Genomic DNA, 27,797 nt, shown 5'->3' on the forward strand with positions numbered 1-27,797 from the left:
GGAATGAAAATAATAAAACAAGAAGCCTAATCTCCCAGAGGTTGGCTTAATTAATTTTTACTACAAGTTTACACTTAGTAATTGGTGTTTGGGTTGTCAGGGTTACATAAATATTGCTGAATTTTCTACACACAACAGAACACTCACGGATGAAAGAGTTTGTCCTCGGTTCAAATTTTATATTGATCTTCTTATTAACACCTGCTTTGGGGCAAATACATTTTACCAGGAATGAACGTTACACAAAGTTCAAAAGGATGCACCACTGCCACCCTATGGACAAAAACGCCTATTACAACAACGTAGCAAGTTAAATGGGGATAAAAACAAGGGGATAATCAACCAAGGACAGCTAGTTAATTAAACAGTTATATGCAAAAAGAATTAGTTAATTCCATTCATACAATTACTGAAGATAGCTCAGGTAAGGAGGAGGGAAAGTTGTATCAAACATGATTAAATAGACACAGTTTTCTGTTGGCTGAAAAACTTAAATTGGTGTTTTTATATATTTATAGATGTGACGATTTGTCTTTGAGACCCCATTTAAGCTAAAGTTTAAAAATACTTGAAATTTGCAACGAGGCTGTGAAATTTTAATAATAATTGTAAAAGTTTATTTATTTTTTACATTTTGTTATTACTCAGTTGGCTTATTGATTCAGAAGCTCAGTTACAATAAAACATAGTGTTCAAACTTTGCATTCATGATTTAAGTGTAAAAAAATGGAAAAATACAAGATTAAAAAAAAAAAAACTAAAGTACTAGTTAGCCAAATCCAATTAGTATTTTCTTTCATTTAAAGGTGTCACACCTTAAGTCCTGAGGATTTGCAGGAATGATGTTGCATTGTGGGCATAAATTGAAGAAACAAGTGCGCTTAATTTTTTTTATTTGTTATATGCTGTTTTCCAAAGCAAGCGATTGTACTGACTGGATCCTACAGCAACTTTAGCCAGCTGACTTAAAGAGCTTGTCGGCCAATATTTATAGTTTATAGCCAATAATCTTCATTATTATGTCTACTAAAAAAAGCACAGAATATGAGCCTGCAGGAGGAAATTAAGTCGATAAGCAGATACTAAAGACTGTTGAGCCAATTCTTCTCCAATCTGAGGGGAAAAGTTAGGAGTCCAGTCCCCCTCTGGCGGTCATATTTGCAAAATATCTGTTGTTACATAACTTTTAAAAGTTGTCAAAGCTTCAGCTAAGTGGGTGCCTTGCAGGCCGTCCCGGGACACTGACAGAGCATGACTGCCCCCGTTTAGGAGATGGTTGAACTCGTCACACACACACACACACACACACACACACACACACACACACACACACACACACACACACACACACACACACACACACACACACACACACAGAGCTACCTCCGGTTTTCCATGTACAGCCCTGCCCTCTTGTGGCGGTGGTCCACTTTTACAAGCGACACCGGAGACACATCACTCGTTTAGGGCTGGAAAGTGCAGCTATGACCAGAGTAAGTTGGGTGTTGACAGCGGACATAAACCGTATTTGTTTCAGTTGTTAACTACATCTCTACAAAGGGTGAGTAGTGCTGTGCAGCCGCCGTAGAAATAGGATGACTGCTTGCGGCTCCGACTTAGTCACATGGTGTTTGAATGGTCAGTCGTGGAAGCCTCATTATTAGTGTATACGAGCAGACGTGTTTTAACCAGGAGCCTGCTGACAGTGTGTGGCCACACTTTCACTGCTGACACTGGGGATTCCCATGTCAGTATGCCTCACAAGAGCAAAAAAGAAAAGGTAAAGTGGACTTGGATAGGAATGCTGAATATTTGTATTCATGTATCTGCTTATTTATTTCTTCTTCTTTTTTTTTATTAATTCCCTTGCTCACTCTTTAGGACTCCTCCAAATCTGGAAGATCCAAGAAATCTGGGAGTAAAAATGGGCCTGCAGGTGACCAGGACGTAAGTATTTTTAAACTTCTCACTGTCCAGCGAGGATCTGCATTGAACTATAAGTACTAAAGTTAAGGTTACTGAGCATTTGTTACTACATGGATCTAATGTCTGTAGGCCAAAACTTTTATTTTCTCTGATACTTTTACTTATTGTTTATTTATGCAGTTCTTTGTATTAATTGTGTTCAAATGCTTTACCAGCATTAACAGGTGAAAGAGAGGAGGTTTTCTGTTGATTTATGAGTTTTCAGACGTCATGCATATCATATGCATCATGAGCACATATTATAATGCTACCTTGACTACAACTGCTTTTACTGCTTTCTGTGAGCGTTGCATTTTTGTTCTTCAAGTATAATGGCTTTTTGTCCTCGTGAAATTCAGGCAAACCTACTCATGTGACCTGTGGCATGATCTTATGACTTTATTTTCTTTGGAAAATGCTTGCATTCAATCCCTATTTTTACCCCCACTGTGCCCTGTTTGACTTCTGCATGTAATACCAGCCATTGTCGTGGCTATTTTTGTCCTTGTCATTTGTACATCGGTGATGTTGAGTGGAGTTCGGAAAAGATCTGATTGATTGACTCCTGGACCTGCTGTGTGTTCCCATTGACAGCTGTATCCTTTCCATCTATGTTCAATTATTCTATCCACTGAGGTCCATCACAATCTCTGTCAGCAGATGCAGTACAGCACACCATCGGCTGTGATCAGGTTGCTTAATTGAGAATCGCCCGATCTGATTCAGAAAGGAACTTGAGCCTTAACTGCAACACCCTCTCCCCTTCTACTCCCCCTCCCCCTCCCTTGGACTCTGCAGTGACACTTGAGAAAAATAATTCCTGTGCCATTTCCTTCGGGGCAGGAACTACCTTGCCCTACCTTGCTCTAGTAACAAGAGCCCTTCCTCTATGACTCTTGTTTCTGCAGGGCTCCAATAAGAAAGTGCCTCCTGCAACTCAGCTGATGAGAGTAAAGCAGCCAGGGTCACAATCGGCCGTCAGGAGGGAGAAGAGGTTCAGCACTTCTTCTTTCCCCCTCAGTGCTAACAGAGAACTACAGAAGCTACCCGAGCTAGCCGGTATGCCTCCTTCAGTATACAGTATCCCAAAAAGGAGCTGTCTTTCTTTTCTTCCTGTCTTCTACAAATGCAGCTCAACTACAATTCGCTTATATGCAGAGATAAGCTACACTTCTTCTGGAAAACACAAGCTGACCTTTATCTTAGATTGCACGTTTGGCCATTATGGATGAAGGGAATCATATTAACAATTCATAGCCTTGGTGGATCCTCATAACCATCTTTTTAACCTTGAGGTCTCACTACATAATTTATATCTAAGCAGACTGCCCATCAGCTTTATCTGTAATGCAAATGATGTGCAATCAGCTGTATCTGCAGTCGTACCTGGAAGAAACAGATATTACCCACCGTGGAGGGCTCATGTAAGATAACACTGAACGAATGGACTGAAAGAATCTTTGAATCTGGGCCACTGGATAACAATAAAAAAAAGAAAACTCCAAATCAAACATTTAACGTAAGCTTGAGCATGGCCCGTAATGTTAATCATGTCAGATAAACAATGTTGCATAAGCTAATGTTATAACACAGCCTGGCCAAGCCATGTGGATAACTGCGATGGGAGATTTATACTTGTTTCAGTGTCAGTTTAGTATTAATATTAAACAAACCTTCAAACAGACACCTGTAATTAAAGCAACTATGTTCCACTGTCAGTTTGTCAATTTACAGTATTGACTGATTCAGTTGGTACATACTGCACGGATGCTGACTCTGAATTAGGTTGAGGTTTGAACATTTGCATCAATCTTTCATGGCTTCTTTCTTTACACCCCACATTACAGACAGGATTTGGCCTAAGTGGTTTCCTGTAAACTATACCCAGCTATGCTTTGTTCTCATACCTGGATGAGGTGGGTGACACTACAAAGGAACAATAGAGGCGTGCAGCACAGACAGCTTGTGAGGTGGAGTGAGACACGCACATGGTTGGCAGAGTGTGGCTGTTTGTCTAATGATAATTTGAAAAGTAATAATTAGCTTGGTGTTTCTGTTACTGAATGTTCTCTTGACCCCTGCAGTGAGGTGATCTGATGGCTGCAAATCAATAAAGCTGTCTGATGACTGTGAAAATTACATAAGTCATATTAATAGCACTGGATACATGTTGGACATGTATTGGGAGTTTTTTTTTAATAATGATGATAATAATAATAATAATAATAATAATAATAATAGAAGAATACATTTAATGGGATTATACAATTAAAACAGCAAACCTGAAATATACCGTGACAGAGCATAGCTTAGCAGTTAGTTAAAAGTAGTATTTAAAGTTGTATCATAAATAAATTAAATAAAACAAAGAGAATATGGCTAAGGCAAATATGGCTATGGCTTCAATCAAAGTGAATAAACTTGTTTAAAAAGTTTGAAGAGCAGTCTTAAATTATATCAATGAGTCCAGCGCATGAATGTGAGGAGGTAGAGAGTTCTATGTAGCTCAAAGAAATGGCCGAACACCCACGTTTCTGAGATTTAATGAGAGTTCTTGCAAATAAACCTGCTCATGAAAACCAGATCAGTGACATATACATGGCAGAGACTATGAAGAGCTTTAAATGTTAACGTGAATATTAATGGAAATGCTAAAACATATATGTACATGTTACACCCTGACTTACATGAACTTGATTGTGAATTTTATTGTTCACATTTTCATTGCAGATTTTTTAAACCAAGTTATTAATCAATGAATGAAAAAGATAAGTGAGTACCACCCACACACTGTATTAGTTACTTACTTACTCTGAGCAGGAGCTCACTGTGAAGGTCTTTCATTAGGACAACATGCAGGAGCTTAGCCGAGGTTAGGTTAATATTCTTCACTCTTATTGGAAAGTATTTAAATGTTTTCTTCTATATTAATGTAGTATGAGATATGCCCCAAGATTACACTGAATCCCAATAAAATCACACAGGATTTAAATACATAAAAATAGACAGCTACAAACTACAGACAAAACTACTTTTGTCCTCTATGTATTTGTTCATGTGTGTATGCTGTTGAGAGTAATGAAAAGTAAAACATGTTACAAGTCTACAAAGGTCGTGCATGTGTTAGATCTGCTGCATATATGAAAGTTTTTATCTGTTTCTTTCTTACATGGAGCGCGACCGTGGGTTCACATGGTCTCATTTGGTGCGATGGACAAAATCTTGTCAGTAGGACAACGTTGCATGTTTAATGAAGACGAGTAAACAGCAAGTTGCTCCAGGTGTTAGTAAAACATTTAGTAGTAGCTTTGTGTTTCAGAAGCCTCTTGCACAGATGGTCCAGTCTGTGCTGCCACCTTTTGACTGAAAATGGAAGAGCTGTTATTTTGGGAGCTGTAATGTTGAGATTTGTCATTGAATTCTTGCATAATCTCAAGCCTTACTGCCCTATGGCTGACTGTATATTGAGAATAAGACAAGTAGCATTATTCAAATAGATTTATTTTTCAACAAATTAATTACTTTTTGTATGACTTCACTGGACTTGTGACTCTAAATAGGTATAAATAGTATATCTGTTGAGTAAAAGACAATTTTTGTATGTATGGCACCAAGTGCAACAATATGGCTTACTGTTGTGTTTTTAACACTTTTGTACAACAGTGGAGGCCTTAGCGGGGAGGCATAATGTATAATTGACCACTCAGACATGTTAATAGGATAAATTGTGCTGTGGATTTTGAGTGGGAGTTTTTAACAGTGAACTAATACACTAGATGTCAGAAACCAGAAGTATTTCTCATAGAGTAACAGTGGTATTTGAAGCTTTTGAGTATGTCCAATTTGTAAGAAGTAAGTGGCAGCTTTCAGTAAATACTGGTTCCCGTTGTCATGGCTGTGGAATGTAATGGCACCTCTTGGAGAGGCTTTGGCCCCTGAGAGAGAACAACAAGAATAAGAACTGCAATACACTTGGCCTGCCTCTCCTCTGCCTTTGCTTTAATTGCTTAATATGTTCCTCTGTGTCACTGGGTGCTTCTTTTCAATGAGTTTTAATTCACACTTTAATGAGGTGCAGAGAACCCAAAGTAAATTTACTGTTGTACCTGCTAATGCAGAAAGTACTTGCCAAGAGAAATATGTTCTAATTAAAATAATGAAGACATTTATTTTTCAGTTATAAGTGAAGCAATATACAGTGTCGTGCAAAGGTCTTGAGGGATATATTTTGCTAGAAAAATGAGAAAAAGGTGTCGCGATAGATTGAAATATATGCAAACATACATGGAATTTCAGTACATAAGGCAAAAACTTAGTTTGTACAATTCTAATAAGCTTGAAAGTGAATATTTGGTGTGACCACCTTTATTCTTCAACACAGCCTGAACTCTCTTAGGCAGCTTTCTTGTCATTTCTTAAAGTAGTCTTCAGGAATTGTTCTGCAGGCTTCTTGAAGGACGTTCAAAGCTCTTCTTTGAATGTTGGCTGCCTTTTGTTCTGTTCTCTGCCAAGATGATCCCACACTGCTTCATTAATGTTAAGGTTCAGGCTCTGAGGAGGACAGTTCATGACTGATGATGTACCATCGTGTGTTTTTCTATCCAGGTGTGCTTTTACTGCACTGAGTGTGTTTGTCAGATTAAGAAATTAGACTGTTGCCACTCAGACGCTTCCAACATCACTGGCTGACATGCAGCCCCAAACCATGACAAAGCCTGAATGCATACTAACAATAATTTGAACCAAAAATGTCAAATTTCATCACTGCATCAGACCTGTTGCCACTAATTTTGAGTCCAGTTCTTGTGTAATTTGGTGTACCTTGGCCTTTTCTCCTCGTTCTTTTCCTTAAGAATGGTTTATTGACAGCCACTCTTCCACTAAGACCATTTCTGATCAAGCTTTAGAGAACAGTAAATGGATCAACTAAAGAACCAGATGCATTTATAGCATCTTGTGTCTGGCCTTTGCTTCATCTACTGTAGACAGTTTTTAAGCCTGTTATTTTGCTTCTGTGATCCATTTATTCAGTTTCCTCAATTTTTTTAAGGACACATTGCACAGCCTTGCGAGATATGCCAAAGCAGGGTGTTTTGCTAAGTTGTCTGTTATGTGTAGGCACAACTCTTTTTCATCCCTTGCGTTAGGGTCTTTTTTATGCTTGAATGATTCATACGTCAGTGCTAAGTGGCTTAGTGAAAAAACATGACCAGTCCTTTGAAAATGGTCCTTTGAAAAAACTTTGAAAGACCTTCAAAATGCCTGAAGAACTATTTTTCAAGACCATTGTAAAAATAACAAAGTCTCTCTCCTTGGAAGCAAAATATACATGTATTTTAAATAAAACATTTTTTGTGCATCAAATTTCTTTAGAGCAAATGCATTTTCTTCTATGTTTGCTTAATTGTGATTTGTAAATTATTTGAACGTGTCCAACATTCTTTAAGTGGCATCAGGATGGGACGAACACTGACTAATAAGAGATTCAGGATAGCTGGAACATACTGTACATCTTGGCCTTTTTGTTGGACTCTTCATTAAATTCCAATTAATTGTCTGACTGTGTCCATTGTTGCAACACAGCACGGTCCCTTTGTTTTTAAATGACTGTGAAAATGGCTTTGTGAAGCCCTTTCTGTTATGAAAAGCCTGGTCTGTCTTGTGGTGTGAATGTGGTTTCACTGTGTCCTCTGATAAATCACATGAAAAGCAGGACAGCCTCTTCATTATGTAAAGATGAAATGCAGATTAATCATTCAGTGTCTTCAAGAGTTACTTGTGCTGGAGTAAACATTCCCAAAGTAATTATTCACAAGCAAAAACATTTGTCACGTTATTAACAGTAACTGAAGAAATAAGCATAGCCGACTACTACATTTTACAGATTAATGTAGGACATGGCATACTCAGATATGTAGTATTTATCTCATATTTCTAATTAACTTTAACATTTGTCTGATCAGGTAAATTGTGAGACAGGAAACCACTGCTGTTTGGAGTTTCTATTCTGTGTCTCTATGCATTTAATTTTCTGTGTTCTCGCTTTCATTTCCTGCTTACAGCTGATTGTACTAAGAACACCGGCATCACTCACAACATAATGCAGTATGTCCTGCCATTGCTCAGAACAGTGTGCGATTCATAAGGCACTTTCACAAAGTATGTCAGGTACCAACTAAATTTTATTGTAGCTTCATTTTATTTATATTTATTTAATTTCACATTGTTTTGCATGCTATTAATGGGTCTTTCATCTCGTGTGCAATGCCTCCACTCTGTGGCTCTTCTTGCTGGAGACCACTGTTGTTTCAACCCTGAGCCGTCCAGGTCTCAGTTCTCATGTGGTTTCCGCTTGTCTGTGTTGCTCATTGAATCCAGAGACTTTAGCCCCCATCTGACCCTCTTCTCCAGCTCCCTTTGATAAAGAACCAAGGAGAAATGACAGGAGGAAACAATGAAAGACTTTGAAGATTGAGCCAGGGCCTCTCTCTCTCTCTCAGAGTAAGTTATTTCCAGCTGCTTATCCTAAGTCAGATTATGCCGAACCCCCTGCTAATGGCTGAACTGTAGAAAAGATTCAAGTCAATCTGATCTAAGATCTGTAGCAGGGCCTGCCTTGCAGAGCGTCACAGGAGACCAGTGAGTGGAAAGGAGGAGCTAAACCAAAACAAAAAAAACAAAAAAAACAATCCGACGTATGACCCACCGCCTATGCAAGCTCTCATCCAATCATCTCCCTTCTCTCGAAGCAGTCCTCGTCTCGATTGATCCAGAGCAACATGGGCTCAGCCAATCAGCTGGCTCCTTCGCTGTTTACGTCACTAACTAGCCAGTTCCCTCCAGCGGCACAGAGCTTCATTTTCTGATCTGCTTTTGTGCTAAAATGGAGGCTGGCCTCTCGCCCTGAGTGGAATCGCCTTCCTGGTTGAGGTTTAGATGTTGACATGCAATAAATCTGGAGACAGGATGGTTGTGGATGCACCCAATTCCAATGGGCCGTTTCAGCCGGTGGCTCTTGTGCACTTCAGAGGTATGTAAGGACAAATTATTCTTCCTGTATTATCCTATGGAAATTAAGAATAGCGAGAGAGAGATGTGTGTTGCTGCGCTCCTGTTCCCCTTCACTGGCTTGGCTAGTCAGCCGTTTAGTGTACGCTTATTGCGTCTTAGTTTTAGAAAGCGAGCGGTTTTCTCGGAGAAGCAGTCGTTGCTTTTTAATGTTTCGGTGGTTAGCCGTGAGATCCGGGAGCTACATAAAAAAATCTGGTTTTAGTAGCTAGCTGCCCATCCCCCCGCCAAGCTAGTGATGTCAAAGGAAGTGAGGTCATAGCCTAGGGAAGGGTCTCTTCTTTAGTTTTTCTTGTGTTTGGATGTAATTGTGTATTTCTGGGTTTGTTGTGTAGCTGGTAATCGCTGTCCGTAAGGAAGAGATAAGTGGAAGTCAGCTATTGTATGATGGCTTCACCTTCTCGGTGACTCTTAACTGGCCTAGTGTATTTTGTCATCTTATAGTGAGTGGGCTATAGGCAGTCACTGCTCTGCAGCAGGCTGCAACCCCTTTCTCCAGCTCCCCCACCCTTTTCCCTTGTTACCGGCTTGCCAGTGGCATGCTTAAAGGCAACCTTTTGCTCAAAACAAGAAATTCAAAGCAGAAGGAATCTCACGGGTGCACGTCTTGTAAGCAAAACACTGTGACCCAGCCATTTTTGTCAGAGCATAGCAGCAATATTTTAGGATTACAACATCGGACTCTGCCTCTTAATGCCTGTACAATGTACTCAGTCATGTCTGAAAGGGCCAGCCTGTTACCACTGTACTCCGGGTGCAGCCCAGCGTTAGATGAAGCCTTAGGCAATTATTGATTACTCTCTATTGAGCCACAGAGGCAAATGCCTTGAATGACAACAGTGTTGTGGTACAATCGGGCTCTCTTTCTCATTCTGTTTCCTCTCTTTGTGAGTCCATCGTTCCAGCCGTGTTCAGATCAAACATCTCTTATCCCAGCCTTTGCAAATTTAATCCCGATCCAGCTGAAACTGATTGCCATTCATGCTTGGCATATGAATGAATCAGGCTAATTGCAGTTCTTCCTCTTGCATTTTTTGTGAGATACTTATTCTGTTACTAAACAAAAAACGTATGTACACTTGTATAGGTGTGTAAATGCATACCGGAATATGGTGACTCATCTCGGGGATAGACTTGAAGACTTGCATCTATGTTTGCTTAGTCTTAGGAGATTAACTGAGCCTTCCACGCACTACACTACAAGTATTGTTAGCAGAGGAAATGCATTCACACTATACTTGTTTGACACAGTTAGCTGTACAGTGGTAAATTACGCACTCCACCAGTACTTTGACAGAAATGTGGGTTTATGTGCTTAGTTTGTGAAAAATAAGCCCAAAGTAAACAAATGAAATGTGTGGTGATACATTTTGTCTCCCAAATATTCTGAAAACATGAACATGGTGCTCGATTCAAAGCTAAGTTTATATGTGAAACTTTATTTGCCTCCTTGTCTGTTTCGTCAGACATTATTTAAACAGCAAGCACTGAGACGCACTCCTCGCCATTATTAGTCACAGTGGAAGCTCCAGCTATAAATGTGTCTCAAGGGTGTCAATGATGCATATCTTTTAACTGTTACCAAACAATAAAAGGGACCTTCATCCGGGTGCTGCACTTGACAGCATCTATATCATGGATGTATTTTTAGGTGTTGCCTACAACCCATTCAAATTTGTTGAAATGGTAGAAAGTGGCCAAACTGGCTCCTCCTACACTGTCAAACCTATGACACAGTTTCTTTCTGTGGTGCTGTAAATAGTAATTGGTCAGTGTTTACATTGATCATATCGTACCGTCAATAAGGCAGATTGCCAAACCCGTCCCGGCTTCAGACTAGCAGCTGTTCATTTGACCCATTTACAGAGGAAACCGTATTGACTATGGTTCCAATGTGACTCCCACTTATTTATTATCTTGGATTGAATAGAGGGGTATTAAGATAAATCTTTCTCTGTTCTCCACAAGACATGATGCTTGGGCTTGTGTGTTCATGCACATGCTTCTTCCCACCTAAGGCTTCTATGAGTTATATTAATAGAAGTCACACTATGGTTAACATCATTTTTGAGACCACAACACTGGGCCTTTTTATGTGTTACACAACAACGTGGATTGTACATTAGGAGTGCACAGAAACTTTACAGCATAGACAGACAGACAGGCTTATGTAATAGGAGTGCCACAAGCCTGGTATGGTCAAGGATGCAATGCATGGCAACTCATCCCAGGACAGCTTTGTGTCCTGCAGGTCCAATTACCAAATATGTTACAACACAGTTCTTATAGGCTATAGATAGAAATGGTTTACTTAAGGACTTTGGTGCTTAAAAAGATAATAAATGTTAATTTAAGCCTTCTTACAGTTCCACTTATCTCAGATTGGGAGTTTAGTCTACAGGCCTTTTTCTAAAAAAACGCTGTGTCAACTTTGGGAAATGGTTCTCACCTGCTTTTGACGGGATAATGAAAAAAGATGTATATCTTGGATGAAGCTCTGTCTCACTCCTTGTGTTTTCCATCGACAACCCCATCGACTGTCAAATCTTTATGGAAGTGGCTGATAATGGCTGTGCACACACTTGCCCTCTCCTCTGGAATTCCCAATCTGTTACTGTCATCAAGATAAATTGGCCAACTTGAAACTGACACTGCAGATGTGTGTGTGTGTATTTGTGTGTGTCCGAGCCAAGTCTCCATTATGTCTGAATAGGAGATCTCTCTTCTTACCTAGAATCTGCCTGTTTGCAAGAATGTGACACACACAGGCTTTGTGTGCGCGCGTGCATGTGCACCATCCTCTATAGTGTGCTGTTGACTTTGTCGCTCTTTGTGTAGGTTCAGTAAAAGTAGGGCAAGGCTGAATATGTTTAGCTGTTTCCTCATAAGTGTCTATCGAGTCGCAATGATTGCCTGCTTGTTTGTTTATTTGCTAATTAATTGAATTGTAATTAAAACAAGATGGAAAAACATAATGAGACCAGATGGAATTAATTAATCTCAGAATAATATGATTATATGTTGATTTCAAGTAACCAGTTTGCAGTGCTCAGTTTAGTGTTATCAGCTGGTAGCTGGTTGGTGCATATGCACACCTTCTCATTTTAGTCCTCTGCTAAATTCATAAATCATAATTTGCCTCACAACCTAATTTGCTTATCTTAGTAATAGTAAGCTCTAAGCCCACAAGTTGCAGTACACTCATGGAAGACAAATGGGAACACCCACCCCCCCCCCCCCCCCCCCCCACACACACACACACACACACCAACCCCTTTAGTTTTTGCTGTGCATATATATGATGTACCTCTAGTCACCCATAGCATCATCAGCCTCCTCCAGTGCAGGCCGCATCCAAGTCTAAGTGCCAGCCCTCAGTCAAGGCTTCACCTTTACTGATTAGTAACTATGTGGCACAGGGGCAGTTTTGCTGCACTGGAGTGATTGTTATTGTTTTTTTAGGATTGTCAGCATATATGGTGTATTTTGGGGGCATGGGGGTATTTTAAGGTGCATTTATTTGTTTGTTGAAAAATTTGCACACTTAAATAATGTTAAGTCACATTTATGAATCCCCGACTTCTTGTTCAAGTTCACTTCAACAACAACATTTAACCTATCATGTTTCTGATGATCAGGAAAAAAGAGCTCCAGAAACAACCACACAAGCAGGGAAGGAATACGAAAACGCCACATAGAAAAGACAGATCAGGGATCTTGGGTTTGAACAGAGGACTGTGTTACTGCAAGTTGCTCATCGTGTATATTAAATTAGACTGCATTAAACTTCATACTCAAAAAATACTATTTGTGATGCCACATGGGGTTACAAAAAAAGACTAAATTAAGAGGCCAAATTTTTTTAAAAAGGACTTATGGGAGACAAACCACATTTTAGACAAATAATTATTTTTTGCTGTTATTTAACATTTATTTATTAGTGTTGCACATGGGCAGCACCGATAATGTTTGCTGCCTAGCTTCAACAGTAATAAAAGATCACTTTATTATTAGCCATAGCCACTAGTCGCGTCCTTAATGATAGAGGCAGCTCATGTGAGTAATAGCTAATAGTTAAATGGCTAATTTTAATGTATCCACCACCCCGATAATGTTTAGTACTTAAGTGTTGTTGAAATGGAAGCTTTTAGAGCCTAGGCTGTCGGTCTTTAAGATGCTTCACCCAGTTGTGCTAATATTCAGTGTTCAGCTGCTAGTGGGGGTGGAGCTTTGTGCCTCCCTGACTGCAGCATTGCTGTATGTCAGCTGGAGGAAGCAAAGATGCCACTATTGGCATCAGTAAGGTTGCAAATGAATATCTAATACCACTGTAAGTTTTAGTAACTAGGTATGTTTATTTTATCTATTTATTTATTTATTGCTACTGTAGATGCCTACAATATTTAAAAAATTACAGTTCTGTTTTCAGAATTTTGGTCTGCATTTATGGTTTTTGGATAAGCAGCTGGTTTCTGTTGGCATTGGGGTTTTGTGAAGACTTTTCTTCAGTTCTGACTTTCAAAGGTAACATTAAACATCATAAAAGAGGAAGAGAAACAGGCTACATCAAAGTTGTGTCAAGTAACTACATAATTATGGTGTCACTATGTGTTATTACTGCACCCCATGAGCAGGTAGCACTGAAAATGGTTATTTCCTCCTTGGGTTTTCATGTGTGAAGTGTGCACTTTGGCAAAGGTTGTTTGTTTGTAAGCCTGTGCTCTTGAGCTCAGCTGGAATCAAAGCAAAACAGAGAGTCCTCAAACCACCATGGACAAATGTAATGACTAGCTAAGGTTCCTTTAGACATCTCTCAGTGTGTGTGAAATGGTTAGAGTGTGACCGTTCACCTAGTTCCCAAATCCTTCTCCCTCTATCCTCCATCCTGTCTTTTCTGCTCTGCTCTGTTAGCCTAACCATCTTAGTCTTTCTCTCAGCGCCCTCAGTCTTCGTGACTCATTTGCTACTCTTCACTTTGTTGCCATTTTACATGTTGCAGTTTTAGCTGTCATCCTTGACAGATAAACCGCCTCCCTTCCTTTCTCTTGTGACCCCCTCACTCACCCTCATACGTCTCCTTTCTTCTATATTCTCAACCACTTTATTTCATCACCACTGTTCAGCCTTCAACACTCGTTCAGTTGTCCCAAGACTCTTCTCCCTCCGCCTTTTCTTCACCCACCTAATTTTTTCCTCCCCTCTCCATGTTTCTTTAGATGTGGCCCCTGCGGAACAGGAGAAGCTCTTCATCCAGAAGCTGCGACAGTGCTGCGTTCTTTTTGACTTCCTGTCTGACCCACTGAGTGACCTGAAATGGAAGGAAGTGAAGCGGGCGGCTCTAAGCGAAATGGTGGAGTACATTACCCACAACAGGAACGTCATCACAGAGCCCATCTACCCGGAGGTGGTTCACATGGTCAGTAGAGCTGAAGGGAGTTAGGTTTGTCCTTAATGCTAAAGATGAGGCAGAAACGTGGGCTAAAAATATTGATACGTTGTTGTTGCACAACAGAGGCGATTTGAGAGAGCTGAGCATGGATTGCCCAGCAGTGTCTCTGCTAATGTTTCCAATAAGATTTCAGTGGAGCGTTTGTGTAGTACATCATGGTTGGCCTTTTTTTTTTTTTTTTTTTTTTTTTTTCATCCAGGTTTCAAATGTTTTTTACTGAGGCTTCTTTCAGTATTTATTTTTCCAGACAGGAAACTGAAAGGTTTTTTTCTTTTGTTTTGTTTTTTTACTGATGACTAAGGAAAAACGAGCAATGTGAGGCTTTTTAACACTATAAAATATATATAAAGAAAGCATCCTAAGTTGAAGGCGTAAATTTGAGTTTTTGCTTTCTTCTAGTATTAACTTTGCATTACTGATGTGTAAGCCTTTTCTAAACAAGAAAATCTCTTCTCGTCACTTGTATGACTTTTTTTCTAAAAGAATGAAGTAGGTTAAAGCCACTGGGAATGAGAGAGAAAAGGCACATGAAAGCTCTTACATTAAAAGGGGTCTTTTCCAGCAGAGGACTTTCTCTTGGCACACAGAGGGATGCATTTTATATTTTCAGGAGCTACAGCGGTTTGTTTGGGAAGTAATGAAAGAATGGCCTTCTCATTTTTTGCGGCAGCAGCTTAACCTTTAAAAAAAGAAATAAAGTAAAACAAGATTGTTATGACAGGAGCACTAATTCATCAATAAGTAAGTGAGCACCACACGTATTCGATTCCATGCTAATCCACCACATCCTGAGATTCGCCTGCCCAGAAATGTTATTGCACATCACGCCACCGCAGACAACAACTGTTGCTTGATAGCATTACACCAAACACGCAACCTACGTGTTCGTTTACGCAATCCACTTCCTCCTGAAAGCAAAATGTAACATGTAAAGATCTGCATTGTACGTGGTTACATTACAGGGTTAATGTATTCACCAGTAATCGGCCATCATTTGTAACCTTTTCCTTATTTCCACAGGCGGGTTGGTGGTCTAATGTCTATTTGACTTGCATCCAATATCGGTTAAATTAACCGTTTATTAGTTCATAGTGTACAATGTGAGAGGTCCCGGGTTCAACTCCCGGACGAGCCCCCAATTATGTTATGGCCCGTCTAGGGGTGGCCAGACCACAACATTAAGTGGTTTCATCCTAGGCTCATCCCAACCAGCAGACCTTTTGTCACTTGCCCAGTGCTGTTCGCCTTACACAGGTGTGTGTAGGGGTGGACTGCCTTTTTGTTTGATTATAGTTTTCTCATGTTTTTCTTAGTTGGGGAGGCAAGTTGCTATCATTTGGTTTAATAACGAATCAACATATTGTAAATAAATCATTATCGAACTTTACCAATTGTGTGATGTGGCTGCTTGTGGTCTGACGAGGATGGATCACTCTTATGTTGTGGTCTGGCCACCCCTAGACGGGCCATAACACTGCTCATTAAGTCCTCATTCTTTGATGTACATGAAAGAGCTGAACACAACATGGAAACACCACTGCCAGCTAGCTCATTTGTCTGAATGAAGGCCCTTTTAAATTGTCAGTGTTTTATGATAAATATGAATTTAAATTAAATTGTTTATGATGGAAACAGTATAATTGTGAATTATTGTATCCAGTTGCATTCATCTGTTCACGTCAACAATAAAGCATTTAACTCGGTTAAATGGAGCATAAAAACAAAACAGAGAATATTTGAGTTTTACACTCGCTTGATGTTTGAGAGAATAAAGCTCAGTTGTTTCATGAGTTACCTGAAACTATCAGTCTTTACGAGAGAGGACAACTGATACGTTTTTTTTTCATAGTTGTGCAGCAGTTGTGTTTGCATTTCTATATTATTAACCAGCACACAATGTGACCTTTAAATTGCATCTTTTTATAGCTATTTGCCCATTTTGAAAAGATTACCTGTAATGTTCAGAAATGCATATAGAGGTTGAACAAAATGCAGACTGTACAATTATTACATAAAATGCAGTGTCCTCTTTTTATTTGTGGCTTTCGTTCTTTTCTTCTTTTTTTCTCTTTTTCATTCTAAAATGAAGAAAATGCCCTTGGTTATTGGTTGAAGTGCAGCACAGCACAGCGCAGACAGTCTATCTACCTTGTAGCCTGTCTTTTCAAACAAGGCACTCAGTGTTTTAGTAGGCCACCTGCACTGTCCCATGATCTGCCTTGTGGGGAAGAAGCCCACAGGGGAGTCAGTTGACACTGTGAGAGACCAGAAACACAAGATACTTGGATTATTGTGGGCTAAACCCTTGGAGCCCAATTACAAGGACAAAGCTACAATTACCCTAGAAAGAAAACATATTTTATGGTCAATCAGTCTTTTTTTCTTTTTTATTTATTTGAAATATCTTTTATAACTATGTTTAGTTTAACGGTAGGCAATATTTTATGTCAAATATATCTCTTTAATATCTTAAAGTTGTAGTTCATATCGTTCCCAAACAAAACAACGAATGGAAGTCTGCTTAAATTACATGCAGTCATTTACAGTAAACATAAACACTTACAGTAAGCTATCGTTTTCTTTTTTACTTGTTTCAGTTTGCTGTGAATATGTTTCGAACGTTGCCTCCATCATCCAACCCAACTGGAGCAGAGTTTGATCCTGAAGAGGATGAGCCAACACTTGAAGCTGCATGGCCTCACCTCCAGGTTGACCTTTTATTCATTCAGTTTTCTGCACACAAGTCGAAAAACGTTTATTTCTAACCTAGAAGACACTCGGAGATTGATTATAATGTGCTTGCATATATTCTGCTTTTGTCTGTTGCAGCTCGTCTATGAATTTTTCCTTAGGTTTTTAGAATCGCCTGACTTCCAGCCAAACATAGCGAAGAAATACATCGACCAGAAGTTTGTTATGCAGGTAAGAAGAGGGCCTAATATTTTTTTCACGGAACTCTGAAAATCTATTATGTGGTTAAAAATAAATCAAGAAAATGGTAGTAACTAAAAAGTTTGAAAAGCAAAATAAATAATAATAATATTAACATTTCACTTTCCATCTGTCAAAGCTCCTAGAACTATTCGACAGTGAGGATCCCAGAGAGAGAGACTTTCTCAAGACCACCCTCCACAGGATCTATGGAAAGTTCCTGGGGCTGAGAGCATACATCAGAAAACAGATCAATAACATTTTTTATAGGTGAGTTCATTTTGGATAAGCTAAATGCTCCTTTATCAAGAGTTTGTTTATTGCTACTGAACAAGTCTGAACTTGTTCTTACAGGTTTATCTATGAGACAGAGCACCATAACGGTATAGCTGAACTACTGGAAATACTTGGAAGGTATGGCGCTGGTGTGCGAGCTTTGGCTTTCATAATAAGCACAAAGTGTCCTTGTGCTTATTATGAAATCTGAGTTGTTGTTTTTTATTTTAGTACAAAACACATTAAACTAAATGTAAAAGCTTTCTGAATATGAAGGCTGTAAGTTCTTCACAAGCTGTTGCATCATGCCAGACAGTGTTTTAGATGTTCTAATGATTCTTTAATGGGTTTTTCTTCTTTTCTTTTCTCTTTGACAGCATAATCAATGGATTTGCCTTACCACTAAAAGAAGAGCACAAGATTTTCCTGTTGAAGGTTTTATTGCCTCTGCACAAAGTCAAATCACTCAGTGTCTACCATCCACAGGTAAGCCATACAAGCTTTTTTTAAAAATATTTATGTATACATATTTTCTTGTCCTTACACGATTTGTGTAGAGACTCCTCTTTTCATGAGAGCAGCAGGTCATTCAGTCACTACATGTCTCAGCCAGTCGTCTCGTGTCCCCTTTCCTTTTAATTTGCTTGTGCATAGGTTCAGATACTTTGACTGTCCAATGAATGTATTTGTTTGTGAATTGCAGCTGGCCTACTGCGTGGTGCAGTTTTTGGAGAAGGACAGCACTCTAACTGAGCCGGTATGTCTAATAAAAACATGCTAGGGTAGTTCTCATTTAGCTTTATGCTGTTTGTCGAAACTTTGTAATTTATGCGCCTGTTTGATTTTTACACTGTGACGCCTTGTTTTTCATTCAGTGTATTTTCCTTATTTTTAAGCTCAAAGCTGCTGTCTGTTTATTCTTCCTGATTGGTTATTTAGGTGGTAATGGCTCTACTAAAGTACTGGCCAAAGACTCACAGCCCCAAGGAAGTGATGTTCCTCAATGAGCTGGAGGAGATCTTGGATGTTATTGAGCCCTCTGAGTTTGTTAAGGTGCAAGAGCCTCTCTTCAGACAGCTGGCCAAATGTGTTTCAAGCCCCCACTTCCAGGTACCGGATGGATAATCACAATTTTCACAACCCTGCAAAGAAGTGCTTAAGTTGTAGTGGCTGTGACTCCTAAATAAACACTGTATATGTTCTCTTTAGGTGGCCGAGAGAGCTCTGTACTACTGGAACAACGAGTACATCATGAGCCTGATCAGCGACAACGCAGCAAAGATTCTGCCAATTATGTTCCCCGCTTTGTACCGCAACTCAAAAACCCACTGGAACAAGTAAGCTGCATCTCCACACCAGCACATCTGGTGTGGAGATGGTTCTGTGTGTACTTTTGATTACACATAACATCAATCTGACACGATGCCTGGCACAGTAGTTCACATATTTCTCTCAGTTACTTTTCATCTGCTGAACTTTCATATCTCAACTCTATTGACATCACTCTAGACTCAAATTAAAACTGGCTTAAAGGGGGCGTAATCCCTATACATGTTTGCACTCATTCTGTCAATATGCTTCATTTAATGCCACCTGTTTAAAATGTATGTTTTAAATTTTAAGTCAGTCTGTGGTAATAATTTTAGGTTTGATCCCCCAGGGCAAAAGTGACCTTTACACAAATGCTGCTGCTCTTATTTGACTCTCAATACCTTTTCCTTGTGTTCATAGGACCATCCACGGCCTCATCTACAACGCTCTGAAGCTTTTCATGGAGATGAATCAAAAGCTCTTTGATGATTGCACACAGCAGTACAGGGCTGAGAAAAACAAGTAAGCATCAAAGTCTCATCTTCCTTTCAGTCTTTTAAAGCGATGCTGAAGTGGGGCATAATTACAGTAAGCCTTAATGCTGCAGATGCGTTGTTGTGTTGGATTTCACATTAATCAGAGGATTGGAACCGATTAGTGACAGGAGGGTTGGTGCTTTGTTAAACAGGGAAAAGGCAAAGTCAAAAGAACGCGAAGAGGCTTGGCTCAAGATTGAGAACCTCGCCAAATCAAATCCACAGGTGAGCAGTATGTGAAGTTATTTAAGCACAATCCCTTCTTAACTGTTTGTGAGTCTGTTTGTGTGTCAAACTATATGATATGCGCTCCTGACTCTAACTGTTTGGACAGATAGTCTCTGTGCTGAAGTGACTGATAAATACTGCATTAAAGTACCAGATTCAGTCTCATAATATGCAACTGAAGTCAAAATGCATAATATGGCTTAAAAACAAATGCTACATATGTTTTCCTCATAAAGAACTAAGGCCAGGTTGTCCTTTTAAACCCCTAGCACCAAATGTGGTGGTGATTCTGACACAGCTTGGATATGTGTAGTGAATGCTGCATGGTGAATGCAGATGTATGTATGTGTGTGATAGTCGAATTTTCCTTATTTTGCAGGATATACAGAAGCAAACAGCTAAAGATGATTGCAGTCTGATGAGTCAGTTAAATGGCATCAGTCTGATAGAGGATGGATTCATCATTTTTGTAAAAATAATGGTTTTGATTGAGTGAATGGACTGTTTTAAAACAGTCAAACACAAAGTTCTTTCTGTACTAGTGCATACACACTCCAATTAAGCCAATTCATTGGAATTTATTTTACCGTCTGTGATGTCATTACCGAAACACAGAGCCTAAAGGAAAAACTGAAAATGTGTAAAACTGTCCAAATACTTGGGTCCAGGTGTGTTTTCTGCATGTCCTGTGTGTAAAATTGTGTTGCTGAATTGTAGTTTCCTTTCTGTTCTTTCCTGTTGAGGTTTTGTTTAGTGGTATTTGTTTAAACCCTAGCTTAGAGATTCATTTTTCCCTCCCTAGTAATACCACTAGTAACAGTGGAAAGATCTTTGAGGAACAGTGTGTGTAGTTGTGGTGAATGGTTGAATTGGGAATTTCTATCCTTCTACGAGAGAAGGGGAGTCATTTTAATTGGGCTAAAAATTTGGTGTTAGGAATCCAAAATAATTTCTTTAAAACTAAAATCAGCATGAAATACGATGGTGTTTCGTTGCTAGGCGTCATTAAAGGAATATTTCAGCATTCAAGTGTAAAAATTGATATCACTTTTATACCTTTAGACTAAGCTGGGAACTAAAACTCGCATCTGATTACATTAGCTTAGCACAAGACTGGCTAGCGGTTTCATGCTAAGCTAGTTGCTACAAGCACCTGCTAGTTGTAGCTTATTTACAACATAGCCATGAGAGCTGGTATTAATATGAATGAGTATATTTCCCAGATACACTCAGCAAAAGCAAAAACGTAACATTTCCACCCCAAAGAGCTCAACTTGGCTTCATTGTGGAGGCACAATCAAATATATATATTTTTTTTAATTTTTAAATCTGATACAATATTTTTTATATTTCCTTAGTAAAAACTCAAATTTCTAAAATCATTACTTAATGTTTTCAATCATTTTGATTCCGACACACTCTTGTTCCTTTTTTAAATCATTCACTGACTTTTGGATTAATTCTTTTTTGCATGCAACTGAAAGTCTTTTCTCCATTCTTTTTGTTTCTTTTTTTCATCATAGTTCTCTATCTATGTTCATTCCTCTGACCTCAATAGTCCTGTAGCAATGGAGACGGATGTCCCTTTGATAGAAGATGTTCAGAGGTTAAAAAAGACAGTTGAGGAGGGCGCAACTCAGGTAAACCTGACTTTCTCTCTGTCTCTTTTTTCCCTTAAAATTACCCAATACTTTAAAAACAACTAGCTACAGATAGCAGTTTTATTCATTATTATTATTATTATTATTATTATTATTATTATTGCAACCCCAATTCCATAAAAGTTGGGAAACTTTAAAATGCAGATAAACCCATATTTTATTTGCGGTAGAGCACAGAAAATATTAAGTATTTACACTCAAGAAATATATAATGTTAAGAAAAAAAGAACTTGTTTTGAATTTGATGGTAGACATCATTCATCTCAGACAGTTGGGAGAGGGCCATGTTTACCACTCTGTAGCCCCTCTTTTTTTCTTTTTTTTTTCTAAAAGCTGTCTGTAAATGTTCGGGAACTGAGGCGACCCCGTTAATGGACTTTCAGGAGAGGAATGTTGTCCCATTCTTGTGTCTTATAGGATTCCAGCTACTGTCCTGGGTCTTTTTTGTCTTTTCCTTTTTTTTGTGTTTGTCTTTTTGTTTCATGGTGCACCAAATGTTTTCAGTTGGTGAAACGTTTGGACTGCAGGCAGGCCAGTTCAGCTTCTACTATGAGCTGCGGTTGTATTCGAATGCAGTATGTGGTTTAACATTGTCTTGCTGAAATATGCAAGGCCTTTACTGAAAGACACATTCTGAATCTGACCGCTTGTTGCTCCTTTAACATTGAGGTTGCCTTTTCAGATGTGCAAGCTGTTCTCTAAAAAGAATGTCACATTTCGATCCGTCTGACCATAGAGCAGTTTTCTGCTTTGGCCCAGAGAAGACCATAGTTTTTCTTGACCATGTTCACATATGGCTTCTTCGCATGATAAAGCTTTAATCTACATTTGCGGCTGGCACGGAGAACTGTGTTCACAGACGGTGAATTGTAGAAGTGTCCCTGAGCTCATGCACTGATTTTCATGGCAGGGTCATGTTTGTTTTTAACGAAGTGCTGCTTGAGGGGTCATAAGATCCCAGGCATCCAGTGTTGATCTTCAGACATGTCCCTCGCACACAGAGATTTCTTCAGATTCTGTGAATCTTTTGATGGTATACACCAGGGGTAGGCAACCTTTTTGATGACGAGTGCCACCTAAAATTTCCTCAGAAGTCAATGTGCCATATAATTGCATTAGCAATAAATTTAATAACGCTCTATATTACTGAAGCATTTGAAGTGTAAGAACGTGGAAATTTCAACATCGCTTGAAAAAACTGACAGCTAGCAACGTCCCTCTCACCAGTAGGCTAAGTGATTTTTAGCCAAGTACAAGTTGAATCTGGTAGTTGGGGTTGTTAGCTAAGATACCGCCATTAAGAAGCGGTGCAACTAATGTGTCTATGTGAGCTGATTTGCGATGTGCACCGCTGGCCCGGCCATTTATTTTTTTTAATGCACCCTCTCAGATTAATTCACTGCGTGTCGTGCCCAGGGCTGGACTGGGACAAAAAATTGGCCCGGGCATTTTGACTAGAGACCGGCCCACCAGGTATTACAGGAAAATCCATAAAGCCTTTGAATGAAAACAGACGCTGTTGTGACAGTGATGTACACTGTCTTGTTGGTATATGTATGATTTCTAAACATTTTACGTCAGATAAAAACTTTGGTTGTAAGATTTGGAGTGTATTTGTTAAAAGCTAGACATTTTAAATGAGAATAAGAAAGAAAAGTATTTCTTTGTGCCCCCCTTTCCCTGTTAATGCCCTACCTGGCCCCCTGGCAAAACTTTGCTAGACCCGCCCCTGCACAGTTACCAGCTGTCAGCTACTTAGAAAAGGATCCTGGTGTTATTTGTCTCTCAGAAACAGTTCATAACTTCCCTTCAACTCATTCATGTCACCTAAAAGGTAAACCTGTTTCTCCATCACCTGTTCAGCTCTGATGATTCTTTAAGGACATCTCCTGGTTTCATCTTCATGTTTACTCTCCCCAGATATCCAAACCGACACCATGGCCAGCAGCTTTACAGCTGTGGCTCCAGCAAACATCAGCTGATACTAGAAATTAATATTAAATACATTCTAACAACAGCTGATCAAGCTTAAACGCGCTGCTGTTGTTTAGCGCGACCTCCGCTGGTTTCCTCTTTCTGGCACAAAGTGGGCGATAAACAAACGAGAGACTGGACTTGCGTCAGAAATACCGATCAGCTGATCATTCATCAGTTTCATGATTGAATGAGAGAAGAAGAGGCAGCTGACAGTGTAAAGATGCAGAATAACTCCAGCTTTGTGTCTTTTTTCATCCTAGCTGAAGTCCGGGACAAACTGTGTTCCTTTTCAGCTCAACACGAAACGCGTGATATTTTCTCTGAATGCAGGACAATTCCATTTTTTACGGGACGGTTGGCAACTCTACTAACTAACCTTATGAATAAAATAAAGTTCACTATCAGTAACATCATAGCACCCACCCAGCTGTATAGAAACTCCGTCATGCTAGCTAGTATGCAGTACGAGTTATTGTAACGGACTGTAAAAAGTCAGCACAATGAAAATAAACTCCACCTAAACTTGGTTTATATCTGACCCAGATAGACTGCAGGTCATAACTTCTTACCTGAAGTTCAGTTCACCTGACACTCGGACCGGCGGCCGCCTCGGGTCTCTGCTCCTCCTGTCTCTCCTTTCCCTCATCCACCTGGCCTCTTGTGGCAGCTCCGCCAAAGCCACCACCGAACAACTGAGTTATTTTTACACATCTGCCAGCATCTGGCCAAACCACCATCTTTCATTGTTTATACCGTTACTAAAAAAAAAAAATCATCGGCCCATAAAAACGAAAAATCACCGGGCCTTTGCGTATGGCCGATGGCCAGTCCAGCTATGGTCGTGCCATCAGTTAACCCTTCGCGTGCCAACTGTGGCACGCGTGCCCAGGGTTGCCGACCCCTGGTATACACTATAAATGATGAGATCTCCAAAGTCTTCACAATTTTACAACGAGGAGAATTATCCTGAGATTGTTCACAATTTGTAGATGCAGTTTTTTGCAGATGTGCCCATCTTTATTTCTAAAAAAAAAAACCCAAAAAACAACCCTTTCTGTTAGATGCTTTTTTTTAATGCCCAGTCATGTTACTGATCTGTTGCCAATTAACCCAATTAGCTGCTAAATGTTCCTCCAGCTGTTTCTTCTGAAGTACCACCAAGTTTCTAGCCTTTTGTTGCCCTCCCAACTTTTTGAGATGTGCTGCTGCCATCAAATTAAAAACAAACAAGTCACATTTTTTTCTTAGCATTATACTTTTTTTCCATTTGATATGTTTTCTATACTCTACTGTGAGTGAAATGTGAGATTAGCAACATTACATTGTTTTTATTTACATTTTCCCCAGCATCCCAACATTTTGGAATTGGGGTATTATTGTTATTATTAGCTACAATGGACTACTGGAAAACCACTTTTTGTGTGTGTGCGTGTGTCCATGCTTCTTTTTGTGTGTTGTGATGGTAGTTTAGAGTTCAGTATTATGCAAATGACTAAGAACTGTATAAAGTATATTGCATTAAACCTTAACTCAGCTATTGTGTAGTTTGTAACTTGTTGGATCATGATATCTGTCGCCATTCTGAAGATTAATTAATAACCCTGAAAATAAAAATGAGCCCAACTTTTCGCCTCTTGTTCTTTTCTGTTATTCGAACAGTTGCAGCATGAGCAGCGGAAAGAGCGACCCATGATGCGACGCAAATCGGAGTTGCCTCAGGATATCTACACCACAAAAGCCTTGGAGTCCCACCGCAGAGCTGAAGACATGTTGACCACCCACGATGGACTCTAGGGTCCCACCATCTGCTGGCTCTTGGTTCAACTAACCCTCCTACACTCTACAGCCATGGACATCTTTTATGCCCGGGTGCCAGAGTTACACTGGCGATCCAAGCTGGGCTTTCCATCCCCTCCCGTCAGTCCCCTCCCCCAGAATATTTAGTTTTCCTTATTCCTGCTGCTCCAGCACAGAAAACCTGTATCCACCTCCCTCCAATTTCTGCTTTCTCAGGTTTTTTTTCCTTTATTTGAAGAGGAGTAGTAGTATATGTGTGTGACTTTTAGACCCGTATTTTCTCGTCATTTTCCTCATTTGTTCACCTTCCATTCTCCTCTCACGTCACGGTGCGCTCACTGTAAATGTGGAACCTGAGAGTACAGACAGCACAACAGGTTCTTCATTCCTTCTTACAAATGTGTTCACAATGGATGGATATGGAAAATTAGGAACTGCCTGACTAAACGTCTAAGGATCGTCTCTTGGTCTTTTCTTTGTTTTCTTTCAAAGGGAACAAAAACAGACCCGATTGGTTCAGATAGAAGACGCAACTTTCTGTTACCTGTTGTATGTTTTCTTTATTTTTGCTGTAACACGCATCTTGTCAGTGCCAAGACTGTTGTGTTCTGTTCGATTCATGTTTGTATCTGTGACTTTAACAGGGACACCTGACGTTGTTTCCAGTCACTGGTGTTTTGGGGTTTGTTTGTTTGGTTTTTTTTAGTTGTTGTTGTTGTTTTGGTTTCTTTTTCCACTTAAGACCAAACTGAGGCCTGTCCTTAGCCTTGCAATCTCCCGAAAAGATGGATAGTAAAGACTTAGTTGTCCTGTGGACATCTTGACACTTTTCATTTATTGTTTTGTGCCATATGCCGTTCTTTTGTATGCTTGCTACCTGACATTCATTGGCAATATTTAAAAAACAAAACAAAAGCAAAACAAAAAAACAGACCATGGTAAAGCCTACAGTTCAAACAATGGTACTGCATGAAAATTGTGTATTTGCTGCCTATGTTGTTGGAATTGGTTGTAGCAAGGTGTTGTAAGCTCTTAGTCACATGTAACAGGTGCCTGCTGACTACAAAATGCAGAGCATGGTGCATTCACGTGATGATGTAAGATAGGGTATGAATATATTTATATAAAATAAATGGGGAAAATGTAAAGGGGAATGCAATAGAGGGTGAGTTTTTCCTGCGTTGAATAGAGAATTTACACCTGCAAACTCAACTTGTTGGTTTTTAGCATTACTCAGAACATTTGCTCATTATGTTTATTGAATAAGTTGGTTTAATATCCTCCAAGAATTAAATATGGAATTGGTTTATTATCGAACAGAAGTTATTCCGATTTTTTTGTTTGTTTGTTTTGATTTTTAAAGCCCTACCACGAGAGTTACCAAATGTAAAGACGTAGCATGTTTTTTTTGCTACCAGTCCTACTTTCACTTTTCTAGTTTGTAGGTTTTATAAATTGTGTCCTTCTCAGCGAGGAAGATTTTTAAAGTTTAGGAAATATTTTCCAGTCAGTACCATTGTTTAAACCAAGGTCTGCTAGAGGTCTTCATATTTGATGTGTTGTATTTCTTTGTATTGTCTCTGGAGGTTAATAGTGTGTCAGGTTTTGGATTTTTTTTTTTTCTTTCTTTTTTCCGGCCGTTCGGATTGCTCCGCGCTGAAACACGCCGGCGTGAAACGGCCGCAAAAATACCAGATGCTGAAAATAAACTGACATTGTGACTTGGCTTGTTAACTGTATTAATACTGTATTTGCTTGAATGCAAAAAGATGTAAATTAAAACTACCATGTTAAACATGTACCTTTTACCCTGGAGGAATGCCATTCACCAAACTGATTTCTGTTTATGAAACAGTCCTGCTTGCTGGGAGAGATGTTTTAATGAATTTTAATGAGTTTGAGTCAGAGGTCGGAGGTTTCCTTTTAGTGCTGAAAAACAAGTCGACCGTGACGAGAAGAGATGATTTAAAAACGATTCGGTGGCTTGTTCTCTTTCTGCAGGATCTTCTCAGATCTTTTAATTTTAACATATTATTTCCAAAACATAACTTAAAGTGTCCTTTTTGTATGTGACCTGTACTATATGCTTCATTTAATATTGTATATATAATTTACCTTGTTTCATGTAGTGTTATATATATCTAGATTAATTTTGTACAAATTGTCCCTCTGTACAGAATAAAACATCAATAGCAAGTGAAAGAAGTCAATCTGGCACATACCGTCTTATTGCTCCTCTTTTTGGCTGTACTTTCAGCATCATGAGAATTTAGGAAATGGCTCTTATTTTTATTATTAAAAGTTTCCTCCTCCATCAAATAACTGAAAAATATCCATGCCCATTGTGTGAACCTATCCCTGTCTTTAGTGGTGTAAAAATTCAAATGAATAAAGAGATTATTTGAATATATATTTTCAACCATGCATCCATTCTGACTTTACTATCCAGACGTCTTGAATGAAGTACACGTGATATGCACATTTACCACAGCAGCGATAGAGAGTATCGGCTCACAAAAAACTTATCATTGATTAATCAGGGTCATGGGTTATTTGTTCTTTTTTACAAATTTACAATCATGCATGTAAATCTATACA

General features: G+C 39.2%; 1 protein-coding gene across 4 annotated transcripts; it reads left to right on the forward strand.

Annotated features, from left to right (window-relative positions):
- The first annotated feature begins 1,459 nt into the window (after window positions 1–1,459).
- On the forward strand, window positions 1,460–27,591 carry ppp2r5ca (protein phosphatase 2, regulatory subunit B', gamma a). 4 transcript variants are annotated; one of them, XM_063500064.1, is made up of 16 exons: window positions 1,460–1,780; window positions 1,882–1,947; window positions 2,874–3,024; window positions 14,250–14,449; window positions 17,080–17,190; window positions 17,312–17,404; window positions 17,553–17,683; window positions 17,768–17,827; window positions 18,067–18,175; window positions 18,393–18,446; window positions 18,629–18,799; window positions 18,899–19,026; window positions 19,421–19,522; window positions 19,689–19,761; window positions 21,288–21,404; window positions 25,062–27,591. In XM_063500064.1, exons 1-16 carry the CDS (start codon window positions 1,625–1,627, stop codon window positions 25,194–25,196), a joined length of 1,857 nt encoding a protein of 618 aa, XP_063356134.1. In that variant the 5' UTR covers window positions 1,460–1,624; the 3' UTR covers window positions 25,197–27,591. The 4 variants fall into 4 exon arrangements, with proteins under 4 accessions (XP_063356134.1, XP_063356135.1, XP_063356136.1 ...); XM_063500065.1 differs by lacking the exon at window positions 21,288–21,404; XM_063500066.2 differs by lacking the exons at window positions 1,460–1,780; window positions 1,882–1,947; window positions 2,874–3,024 and adding an exon at window positions 8,221–8,995.
- The last annotated feature ends 206 nt before the right edge of the window (window positions 27,592–27,797 follow it).

This window comes from Pelmatolapia mariae, linkage group LG16_19 (genome assembly GCF_036321145.2).
Source record: "Pelmatolapia mariae isolate MD_Pm_ZW linkage group LG16_19, Pm_UMD_F_2, whole genome shotgun sequence".
Classification (NCBI taxonomy): domain Eukaryota; kingdom Metazoa; phylum Chordata; class Actinopteri; order Cichliformes; family Cichlidae; genus Pelmatolapia; species Pelmatolapia mariae.

Excerpts from the sequence above, each read along its gene's own strand:
- ppp2r5ca (XM_063500064.1), top strand. The coding sequence starts at position 1,625 with ATGGTGTTTGAATGGTCAGTCGTGGAAGCCTCATTATTAGTGTATACG. Across the intron at positions 3,025-14,249 it reads GAAGCTACCCGAGCTAGCCG|ATGTGGCCCCTGCGGAACAG; the intron begins GTATGCCTCCTT and ends ATGTTTCTTTAG. Across the intron at positions 17,684-17,767 it reads ATCAATAACATTTTTTATAG|GTTTATCTATGAGACAGAGC; the intron begins GTGAGTTCATTT and ends TTGTTCTTACAG.